The sequence below is a fragment of the Scyliorhinus torazame genome, chromosome 18 (assembly GCF_047496885.1).
Source record: "Scyliorhinus torazame isolate Kashiwa2021f chromosome 18, sScyTor2.1, whole genome shotgun sequence".
NCBI lineage: Eukaryota > Metazoa > Chordata > Chondrichthyes > Carcharhiniformes > Scyliorhinidae > Scyliorhinus > Scyliorhinus torazame.
Genome location: NC_092724.1, coordinates 138,084,392 through 138,096,393, shown reverse-complemented (window position 1 = coordinate 138,096,393; position 12,002 = coordinate 138,084,392). Strand labels below are relative to the sequence as shown.

Here is a 12,002-nt window from a genome sequence, read left to right as displayed (position 1 = left end):
AGTATCGCTGGCAGCAGCGCACCCCTCCCCGATGAACTCAATGCATTCTATGCCCGGTTCGAGCAGGCAACGAACAATCCGCTGGCGAGTGCCCAGCAGCCCATAATTCACCCATACCCACCATCACAGCTTCCAAAGTCAGATTGGCCTTCCTGAAAGTGAACCCTCGTAAGGCGACGGGCCAAGACGGGATCCCTGGTCGTGCACTCAGAGCCTGCGCGGACCAGCTGGCAGAGGTATTCACGGACATCTTTAACCTGTCCCTACTCCACTCCGAGGTCCCCACCTGCTTCAAGAAGACCACCATCATACCGGTACCAAAGAAGAACCAGGCAACGTGCCTCAATGACTACCGACCAGTGGCCCTGACTTCAGTCGTAATGAAGTGCTTCGAGAGGTTGATCATGAAGCGCATCACCTCCATACTCCCAGAACGCCTTGATCCATTGCAATTCGCATACCGCTGCAACCGGTCCACATCAGACACCATTTCCCTGGCCTTACACTCATCCCTAGAGCATCTCGAAAACAAGGACTCCTACATTAGACTCCTATTTATTGACTACAGCTCCGCCTTCAACACCATAATCCCAGCCAAGCTCATATCAAAGTTCCAAAACGTAGGACTTGGCTCCCCACTCTGCAACTGGATTCTCGATTTTCTGACCAACAGACCACAATCAGTAAGAATGAACAACAACACCTCCTCCACAATAGTCCTTGCGGCGCCCCGCAAGGCTGCGTACTTAGCCGCCTACTCTACTCCCTGTACACACACGACTGCGTGGCAAAACTTGGTTCCAACTCCATCTACAAGTTTGCTGACGATACGACCATAGTGGGCCAGATCTCGAATAACGATGAGTCCGAATACAGGAGGGAGATAGAGAACCTAGTGGAGTGGTGTAGCGACAACAATCTCTCCCTCAATGCCAGCAAAACTAAAGAGCTGGTAATTGACTTCAGGAAGCAAAGTACTGTACACACCCGTCAGCATCAACGGGGCCGAGGTGGAGATGGTTAGCAATTTCAAATTCCTAGGGGTGCACATCTCCAAAAATCTGTCCTGGTCCACCCACGTCGACGTTACCACCAAGAAAGCACAACAGCGCCTATACTTCCTCAGGAAACTAAGGAAATTCGGCATGTCCACATTAACCCTTACCAACTTTTACAGATGCACCATAGAAAGCTTCCTATCAGGCTGCATTACAGCCTGGTATGGCAACTGCTCGGCCCAGGACCGCAAGAAACTTCAGAGAGTCGTGAACACCGCCCAGTCCATCACACGAACCTGCCTCCCATCCATTGACTCCATCGACACCTCCCGCTGCCTGGGGAAAGCGGGCAGTATAATCAAAGATCCCTCCCACCCGGCTTACTCACTCTTCCAACTTCTTCCATCGGGCAGGAGATACAGAAGTCTGAAAACTCGCACAAACAGACTCAAAAACAGCTTCTTCCCCGCTGTCACCAGACTCCTAAATGACCCTCTTATGGACTGATTTCATTAACACTACACCCTGTATGCTTCATCCGATGCCAGTGCTTATGTAGTTACATTGTATATGTTGTGTTGCCCTATTATGTATTTTCTTTTATTCCCTTTTCTTCTCATGTACTTAATAATCTGTTGAGCTGCTCGCAGAAAAATACTTTTCACTGTACCTTGGTACACGTCACAATAAACAAATCCAATCCAAAAGGGGCTCACCAATTAGCACAACGTAGCGCAAAACAATTCATGTGAAGTAATGGTCCCATATCTAATCAATTATTGTTTGGACATAGAAAGTAAACTGCTTTGTTTTTAAATAAAAAGAGGCGAGTTGAAAGGAAGATTCAGCTGTCAGCATCTGTCGGTGTCATGAGTCCTCCCAGCCTCGGGGGCGGCGCAAGGCTGGGAGGACCTTGGAGAGAGAATGGGGGCGGGAGAGGAAGCCCATCGGTCGCCGGGCAACGCTTGTTGTCAAGTCGGGACTTCCTGGAGACGGCTGGGGCTGGGGTGAAGAGAGAGTTGGCAGGAGCGAACGCAGAGAGAGAAAGTGGACTGTGAAAGGAGAGAAAGAGAGGGGCTGGGAAGTGAATGGTTAAAGGAGAGAAGGAAGAGGCGAGGGGAGGGTGAGCGGCTGAAGGCCTGACTGTGTTTGGTCCTCCGGCAGCAAGAAGTTGTCGACGTCCGAGCGAGAATAAGCGGCGCCTGTTGCTGAGCGCTGGCGGCGGTCGTTTGAGGCGGGGGCCGGCGATGGTTGAGGGGGGAGTGATGCGAGCTGGGCCCTGGGCTGCTGCCGCCTGTTGAGGAGCCTCACTGACAGGAGAGAGAGAGAGCGGGCGGGCTTGTTGGTAAACACAAACCTCCCGAGTGCAGAGTTTGCTGCTGCTGAGGATTCATTCGCCACGTCACGGAAAAGTCCTGCTCGCCCCCCCCCCCCTTCCCTTCTCCCATCTCAATTTATTTTACATCCTTCTCCTCTCCCCTTTCTGCAGCCTTCACGCTTCGGTTTTATTTAACCTTCTCGTTTGCGGTCTCCTGCACTTTCTGTCAAACTTCGAAATCCCGTTTTGTGTCCTGTCTTACCATTTGAATTTATTTTGCATCACTCTCCCTCTCCTCTCGATGAGCTCTTTAACCATCGGCCCCTTTCCGTTTTCTAACCCTTTCCCGCCTTATTTCAGCCTTTTGAGCCCAGTAAACGCCCCCGTAATTAATTTCTAGACAACAGCCGACTCCCGCAGGGTCACTTATTACAGAGCCGATTCCGCCCTAGGGTGAGGTTCCTTTTTGTGTTCAGTGCCGTCATTTTTCTTCCACATCCAGGATTTATTTTCCTGGGCAGTCACTGCAGCATTTTTAAAAAAAACGTTACAACAAATTTCGAACTCTGAAATCTCAAGTTGAGATCTGGGAATCGCTTTCATATTTAGTTTTCCAGCGCGGAGTTGACCGCATAATAGGCAGCTGTTTCCCATTTGATAAGTTACTGATCATTTATACGTACTATTAATTCCGCCAAAGTCGGGAAAAAGTAATCCACAGGGAAGTTTGTTTTTATTTGAAAAACCCCAACCTGAATTCTGTGATAGCTTATTCCTCAAACTAATCAAACATGACTGCTTCAAACTTGGGCTTCATCGTGAACGTGGTAAACAGTATCGTGGGAGTGAGTGTGCTCACCATGCCTTTCTGCTTCAAACAGGTGAGTGCTCGATTGCAAGTGCCTCCTTTATTGTACTTTGAAGTTATTTTTCCAAGTATAAAACGTGCAACTTCATGTGCATGTTTTATTATAACTAAATGTAACAAATGCATTTTAGCTTGCCTCTCTGGCATATTATGCGTCAAGTCAGAAGGCCATGATTTCAATGAAGTCCCAATTCTACGAGTTGGGCATATTTTCAAGTTTGGGACTTCAGTGCAATTCTGACCAAGTGATGGGCAGTTGGTTGCACGGTGTTTGTTTGACTGAAGCCCCATAGATTGGTTAAAATCCACAGAATCAGACTCCGGTGGCGGCCATGGTGTCAGCGGTCGCATATTTGGTGGTTCCCGCTCGTGGTGGAAGTTTCGGACCTTTTGTTTTTAAAGAATTTACAGTGCAGAAGGAGGCCATTCGGCCCATCGAGTCTGCACCGGCCCTTGGAAAGAGCACTCTACCTAAGCCCACAGCTCCACCCTATCCCAGTAACCCCACCAAACCTTTTTTTTTGACACTAAGGGCAATTTAGCATAGCCAATCCACCTAACCACTTCTTTGGGCAGTTGGAGGAAACTGGAGCACCCGAAGGAAACCCACGCAGACACAGGGAGAACATACAAACACCACACAGACAGTGGCCAAAGCCGGGAATTGAACCTGGGACCCTGGAGCTGTGAAGCAACTGTGCTAACCACAGTGCTGCCATGCCCCCCCCCCCCCCCCCCAATGGGTGGATCTGTTGATTTAAAAAGGTGCAGAAGGGGTGGAAGGAGAGTGTCACACTGGTGGGTGGATTTGTGGACCAGAGGTAGTCTAAAAAGAAAGGAAGTCGGAGATAGCTGGAGTTGTGCCTGCGACACAAGTGAAGATGGCAGAGGACCGGCCCTACCCCCCTCAATGGTCGACGGAGCAGCTGGTGAGCTTCCTGAACGAGAAGTTCTCCAGCAGAGGAGGGAGAATTTGGTGCGCCTGGCCAGGGTAGTGGGTATCGATCGCCTGGAGATGAGGCTGGAGGCCCAGAGCCAGGCGATCCAAAAGGTGGAGGAGTTGGTGAGGGAGCACGAGGACCAGCTTGCCTCGATGGCAGCAGAGATGGGGGTGATACGGGATCATCAGAGGTGGCTGCAGGAGAAAGCGGAGGACCTGGAGAATCGGTCTCGCAGGCAAAACCTGAGAATTGTGGGACTGTCCGAGGGCAGTGGACGCTGGCGTGTATGTGGCTCGGATGTTCGAGAAGCTGCTGGGTGACGGGGCATTTGAACGACCATTGGGAGTGGACCAGGCGCACAGGGCGCGGATGAGGAACCCACAGGGTAATTAGCCACCGAGGGCGATGGTGGTGCGACGTGCGCCGGTTCCTGGACAAGGAGTGGATCCTGAGGTGTGCCAGGTAGATGAGGCGCTGTACCTGGGAGGGAGCTGCGTGTGTACCAGGACCTGGGTGCGGAACTGGCCAAGAGGAGAGCGAGCTTCCACGAGGTGAAGGCGGCCCTCTTTACAAAGGGGGTGAAATTTGGAATGCTGTACACTGCAACCTTTGGGTGACCTATAAGGGTTGTGAGCTGTATTTTGCGGCGCCGGAGGAGGTGATGGAATTTGTCAGGGTCAATGAACTGGCAAGACAGGAGGACACTGAACTTTTGAGGAGATGTTTGCTTTCTGTTCCTTTGGGTTTGTTTTTGAATTGTGTTTGGGACCATAGCTCCCTGTTTGTTCTTGGTGGGTTGCTCTTTTCTCGATGGGTGTTAAGTTTGTCCCGGCTACTACACGTGGATTGCACTGTGGCTTCACAGCGCCAGGGTCCCAGGTTCAATTCCCCGCTGGGTCACTGTCTGTGCGGAGTCTGCACGTTCTCCCCGTGTCTGCGTGGGTTGCTCCAGTTTCTCCTCTCAGTCCAAAGACGTGCAGGATAGGTGGATTGGTCATGATAAATTGCCCTTAGTGACCAAAAAGGTTAGGAGGAGTTATTGGCTTATGGGGATAGGGGGGAAGTGGGGGCTTAAGTGGGTCGGTGCAGACTCGATAGTGCAGAAGGGGGCCATTTGGACCATGTTCTAAATGTTGGAGGTGGGGAGGAGGAATCAGTAGGGGGTAGGATGCTAGGCGCCATGGGTGGGGGTTACCAGGCTAGCTGGGCGGGCTAGTTCGCGGGAGCGCAGTGGCGGGTGAGTAGGTGGTTCGTGTTGGGGTTGTAATTTTGTGGTTGGGGGGGGGAACTGACAGGGGAGGGGTTTCTAGAACGTGATATGGGGAGGGTCGGGGGCGGGCCTGAGGAGGTGCAGGATGCGGGCTTGAAGCAGGCCTTGGAGCGGCTATGGGTGATCGGCAGGAGAGGGGGCGGGGTGGTCGGCAGTAGCAAAGGAGCTGAGTGGGTTTATGGAGCACGTGGAGGTGTGGGAGGCCGAGGGTGAAGGAATTTTCATTCTTTTCATATTTACACAAGGGTATACTCTCGAATTGACTTTTTTGTCCTAGATAGGACGCTGTTGGTAGGGGTGGTCGCCGTGGAGTATTCAGCGATTGTGTTGTCGGATCATGCTCTGCATTTGGTGGACCTGAAGGTGAATAGTGGAGGGAGCCAACGCTCGCAATGGAGGCTAGATGTGGGCTTTTGTCAGACGAAGAGGTTTGTGAGGGAGGCCATTTGTGGTTCTGTGGAGCTAAACGACACCGGTGCGGTCTCTGCAGCCACGCTGTGGGAAGCATTGAAGGCAATAGTGAGAGGGGAGCTTACCTTGATACGAACACACAGGGAGAAGGTGGAACCCGGTGGGAATGGGTACAGTTACTTGCAGGTGAGGGACTTTGTGCGGAAGCAGGTATCGACCTTCCCACACCTGCCGCCCCAGGGGCTTCAGGATAAGATAGTATCGAAAGCGGGAAATGGGGATCGGAAATATATAAGGAGCTGATGGACTGGGAGGGAGCCCCGATAGGGGAGGTGAAGTGGAAGGAAGAGTTGGGTTGGGAGTTGGAGGCTGGGTTATGGGAGGACTACCTGAGGAGAGTCGATGCGTCCTCGTCGTGTGCCAGGCTTAGCCTAATACAATTTAAGATGGTTCACAGGACACATGACTGTGGTCCGGAGGAGCAGGTTTTTTTTTTTTTTTTTGGAAGGAGTGGAGGCTAGGTGTGTGCGGATGGGCCCACAAATCATGTCCATATGTTTTGCGCATGTCCGAAGTTTGGGGGATTCTGGCAGTGGTTTGCCGACATCCTGTCGGAGGTACTGAAAGTAAACGTGGTCCCGAGTTGGAGATTTTCGGCGTGTCAGAAGACCCGGGTGTCCAGCGGGCGTGAGGCTGATGTCTTGGCCTTTGCCTCCCTGGTAACCCTAAGATGCATCTTGCTAGCATGGAGGGATTCGGAAACCCCGAGGTCAGGGGTATGGGTCAGTGACATGGCTTTGTTTCTCAGGCTTGAGAAGATTAAGTTCGCCCTGAGGGGCTTGATGCTCGGGTTTGCCTGGAGGTAGCAGCCGTTTATCGACTTCTTTGGGAAGGACTAAGCTATCAGCAGTGAGGTGGGGGGTTTAAAAAGGGGAGTTGGGAAATGTGGGGGGAGGTTGGTGGAGAATTGTTGTTGGGATTTTGTTAAAGTGGGATTTTGATAAAGTAAGCCATGTTGGCTAGGTTTTGTTTTTCTTGGGGTGTGGTTGTTCATTTTGTTAACATTTGTAATAAAATGCCTCAATAAGATATATATTTTTAAAAATCCAGTAGAATCCCTACAGTGCAGAAGGTTGCCATTTGGTCCCTGGAGTCTGCACCGACCCCCTGAAAGCGTACCCTACCCAGGCCCCTTCCCGCACCCTATCCTTGTAATCTCACCTGCACATCACAATTTAGCATGGCCAATCCAATGAACATGCACATATTTGGTTAAAAGTGGATGTAAAATAATCAATAGCATTATCCAAAGGAAAGTAGGGAGTTCTTGTGCTCTGGCCATTGTCAGGGCATGTATTTCACCTCCTCCTGTTTGTGGGACTGTATTATCACAGAATTTCACAGAATTATTGACAAGTTGGCTGCTGTGTTTACTTGCAAAACAGCTTCACCAGTAATTGATTGGCTCTGAAGTGTATTTCATGAAGACATCAAAGATATTCTGTAAATACAAGTATATTGTTTTCTGTCTTCCACTTTTGTTCTTTTTGTTCGAGTATGAACACTAATCCTTGTGGTTATGTACAAATACCAACTGTTGTCAGCACCTAGTTATGCATAGTATACCTAGTTGAGCTGTGTATTTTCAAAATTGCAAAGCACGTGTGAGCGTCACTGTCTTTAGGAAGCATATATATGTTCTAACAATGATGTTTTGTACTGTTGAATAAGCATTTCTGCTCTCCTTCATTAGGTTGTGAAAAAATATTTTTCGTCAGTCAGGTATTGACATGCACTTTATGATGTCTCTGAGAGTTGGCTTGTTTTCAATTGTGCAGCATATGTATCTAATGCAAAGCTACTTAAACTATTTGTGATTAGACTATAACCTAATTTTAAAACACTTATTCAATCTGTGGAATTATGAAATTACATAATTGAAATCCTGTTTATTTCATTCCAGTTGAAATCTCTTTTTAAAAATAAAGTTGATAGTTTCTACTTGTGAAAACAAAATGGTGGTTATGCACAGGTTTATGTCCCAGCGCTCACTGAACTGTTTCATCTGGGCCAAGTGGGAAGACCTGTGAATTAGTTGCTAACGTATCCATCTATATTGTGGTGTGGTATGAGAATTATTTGGAGTACATTACTCCGTGTTGCCCTTGCCGTCTTGTGCATAGCTTAAGAGCATTTTCATAAAACTGAACTAAATGTCTGCTTGTTATTTTAACCAAGGATAATCGATCCAGAATATGGTTGGGGGAGTGGAGGATGCATTTCAATTGGTTAATTATCATTGCAAATTACACCTGCTGCATTTTTCTTAAATATACGTACATCTTGTAATTTAAAATACTCTGCGTGGATGTTATCATAAGGCAACAAATGAATTAAGAAAATCAAATGGTCTAAACTGCAAGAGCAAAGCATAAGCATGAAGGCAAGTATTTGAATGAATGTTTCAGTAGTGAAGTTATAGTATAATCACAAAATGGAAATAAAGATTTGTTAACTTTGCATTAATTACATTGGCTACACAATTGAAAACAAGTTAGCCATAAAAAGTGTGATCTATACTTGTCAAGCCACAGTGGAGCAGAAATCAACAAAGTAAATAACATTTCTGAACTGTCTTAAGTCATTGTTGGTTTGGACATGTAAACCAGGACTTGGAACCTGCTGCACATTGAGTACTTTGTCCAGAGTTGGCTGTATGACAATATTGGATTGGTTTATTGTCACGAGGCACAGTGAAAAGTATTTTTCTGCAAGCAGCTCAAAAGATCATTATGTACATTAAAATAAAAAGACAATACATAATAGGGCAACACAAGGTACACAATGTAACTACATAAACACCGGCATCAGGTGAAGCATACCACCGGCATCAGGGGAAGCATACAGGGGTGTAGTGTTAATCAGGTCAGTCCACAAGAGGGTCGTTTAGGAGTCTGGTAACAGAGGGGAAGAAGCTGTTTTTGAGTCTGTTCATGCGTGTTCTCAGACTTTTGTATGTCCTGCCCGATGGAAGAAGTTGGAAGAGTGAGTAAGCGGGTGGGAGGGGTCTTTGATTATGCTGCCCGCTTTCCCCAGGCAGCGGGAGGTGTAGATGGAGTCAATGGATGGGAGACAGGCTCATGTGATGGACTGGGCTGTGTTCACAACTCTCTGAAGTTTCTTGCGGTCTTGGGCCGAGCAATTGCCATACCAGGCTGTGATGCAGCCAGATAGGATGCTTTCCATGGTGCATCTGTAAAGTTAGTAAGTGTTAATGTGGAAATGCCAAATTTCCTTAGTTTCCTGAGGAAGTATAGGTGCTGTTGTGCTTTCTTGGTGGTAGCGATGACGTGGGTGGACCAGGACAGATTTTTGGTGATGTGTATTCTTAGGAATTGGAAGCTGCTAACCATCTCCACCTCGGCCCCGTTGATGCTGACAGGGGTGTGTAAAGTACTGAAGTCAATGATCAGCTCTTTAGTTTTGCTGGCATTGAGGGATAGATTGTTGTCGCTGCACCACTCCACTAGATTCTCCATCTCCCTCCTGTATTCAGACTCCTCGTTATTTGAGATCTGGCCCACTATGGAAGTACTGCAGAAAAGGGTTGCAAACCTAATCCCATGTGACGGTTGAGGTATGAGGAACGATGGGAGACTCTTGGTCCCTTCAGCTTTGAATGGAAGCAAGGAAGATGGAACTTCTAAAAGGGTATATTTGAGATAGTAAACAGAATGAAAAACAGTTGAGTGCTACTTCAAGATAAACAGCAGGACAAGCAGCTGAAAGTTCACATGGGCTAATGTCCGGGCATTCTTCTTCAAACATATGAAATTCTGACGGGGCTGGACAGATTGGATGCAGAGATGACATTCCCCCTGCCTGGTGGGGTTCCAGAACAAGGTGCCATGTTCTCTGGATATGGGCCATTTAGGACTGAGATGAGGAGAGAATTCTTCACTTGGAGGGTGGGGAATCTGTGGAACTCTCTACCACAAAAGGTTGTGGAGGCCCAAGTTATTGAATGTATTTAAGAAATAAATAGACCCCCAGATACTAAAGGCATTGGGTGTATGGGGAGAGAGCGGGAGTGTGACATTGAGATAGAGGATCAACCATGATCACATTGAATGGCAGTGCAGGCTTGATGGGTTGAATGGCCGACTCCTATTTTCTGTTTCTTCATATAGAATGAAGAAAAACATATGGTTGTCCAGGGAGGAAAGTTGAGACAAAAACCCGGGACCACTGAAGAGACAATTTCAGTGCAGGAGATATTGTGAATGGTTTGGATGAACCTAGATGTGCTGTGGCTATTTTGGATCAATTAAGATGTGCTGAAAACTCTTCCTCGCCCATATTTATTTGTGACCTTAATCAGTTTAATTTTGTGTTTAGTTCACATGGTGGCATTCTTTACTGGGTCAATAAGATGTTAAAATGTGGCAAACTTCAATCCATTTCAGTGGTTCACTTGAATGCTAAAGATCTGACACTATTTATAAAAGATCAGCAAGTCTTTGGTCTCCTGGCTAATTGCCAGCACCAAGTTCAATAGTTATTTCTCTCATTGCTTTTTGTGTGCAATTGCTGTGCCCATGCAAAAGCATCCCATGCTTACGCAAAGCCATGGCTGCCCTTCAAATGAATTCATTGTACGTAACGTACTTTGGGATATTTCTGATGGGCGTGAAGGAAATTCAAGTTCCTTCTGTACCTTAAGCATGAGATTAGCTTTACAGCCGTACAAACATTCCTTGCTATCTGTAATACGATTGAAACTGCTGGGACTCAAAAACAGCTTATCAGGGAAGGAATCTGAGGGTTCAATAGTTATAAATGGCTTCTTTCTCACATTTTGACATCATCTGAATCCCTGAATTAGATTGGAACCTTGAAGATACTCCCTGGTATCATATTGTTTATCGTAGATGCAGCTTCAATTTGATGTTTTATCTACCTTTTGTGCTGCCAGTGTGGCTACAAGCTGTCTGTACCCTCTGTCTTCATATGTGATGGCTGTAATCCCAAGATGCATTAAAGATGTGATTCCATCAGCACAGATTTCTCAAGAAATAATCCAAAGTTAATAATTAGAGAAAATCTGTGTAGAAGCTGCAGTTTTGTGACTAAAGACTGCGGATATAATCTGGGGGTTCCAGTAACATGTGTTGAGATCATATTACAATCCACTATCTCTCTCAGCCATCATGTATATTCTTAATGGATACATCGTTGCTGCCATTAGAGTTATATCTTCCCTTACTGACAGTTTTGTTTTATTACCAATGGTAAGTCACAGACATTGTTGCTGCTGTCTTGCCACCTGGTTTCAGCTCACATGACAAAAAGAGACCATTTTACTGAAAAATAATCCACATTCTTTAATCTCCAAAAATAAATGTTCTATTGAAATGTGTGATGCTAAAAGTTTCTATTTTGTTATCCATTGTCTGTTTCAAAAGCAGCAATCTGATCTTTGGCATTCAAAAGGATTGCATTCTGATTATCCATGATTTTTACTAGCCTACGCTTTCTGTCGACTTTTAGCCAGCGCCATGTGCAGCACACACTTCCCTACATAGGCAGTTTTAATAGCTCTTTTGAAGATATCTGCATTATGATTGTGGCTAAGCAGAAAGATCATTCGCACCAGCCGTCACTTTTGTTGTATCCGGCTGAGTAAGGTTATATTAGTGTCAGAAATTGCTTGAAGCATTACAATGGCTTTTACATTTGTACAGTTTCTGCTGTAGAGGGAAGCAGGGAGGTGTGGGGGCATAATCCTCCCTCTACAATTCTACCAATTTTGTGTTTCTGGACTCGTCCAAAACTGAATGTAAAATATTTGCCCTGCTTTTAAGTTCTCAATCATCACCCTGTACGATATTGCCATGGCTGTGTTGTGCAAAGTTGGCTAACACTGAACTTTGGTCTCCTCCATCCTATCCTTCGACTTAGCTTTTCCTCTGGATTTGCACAAGCTGGAATGATGATTTAGTGTAATCAAATCCTTGGGGATCTAAATAGTGTGGCCAAAAGAGCAGGTCAGCATCATCCAGGACAAAGCAGTCTACTTGATCAGCACCCCATGGACCACCTTCGACATTCACACCCTCCACCACCAATGCACCATTGTCAATACCTTCCAAACGCATGACATATACCACTTGCACGTTTCCCTCCAAGTCACACA

General features: G+C 46.8%; 1 protein-coding gene across 1 annotated transcript in view; it reads left to right on the top strand.

Moving 5' to 3' along the window:
• Positions 1–1,979: 1,979 nt before the first annotated feature.
• slc38a10 (solute carrier family 38 member 10) overlaps positions 1,980–12,002 on the top strand; it is a 132,479-nt gene continuing 122,456 nt past the window's right edge. Inside the window, exon 1 of the mRNA XM_072483463.1 lies at positions 1,980–3,197. Coding sequence (XP_072339564.1) covers positions 3,108–3,197 — 90 coding nt within the window. The 5' untranslated portion in view covers positions 1,980–3,107. The remainder of the gene's footprint in view (positions 3,198–12,002) is intronic.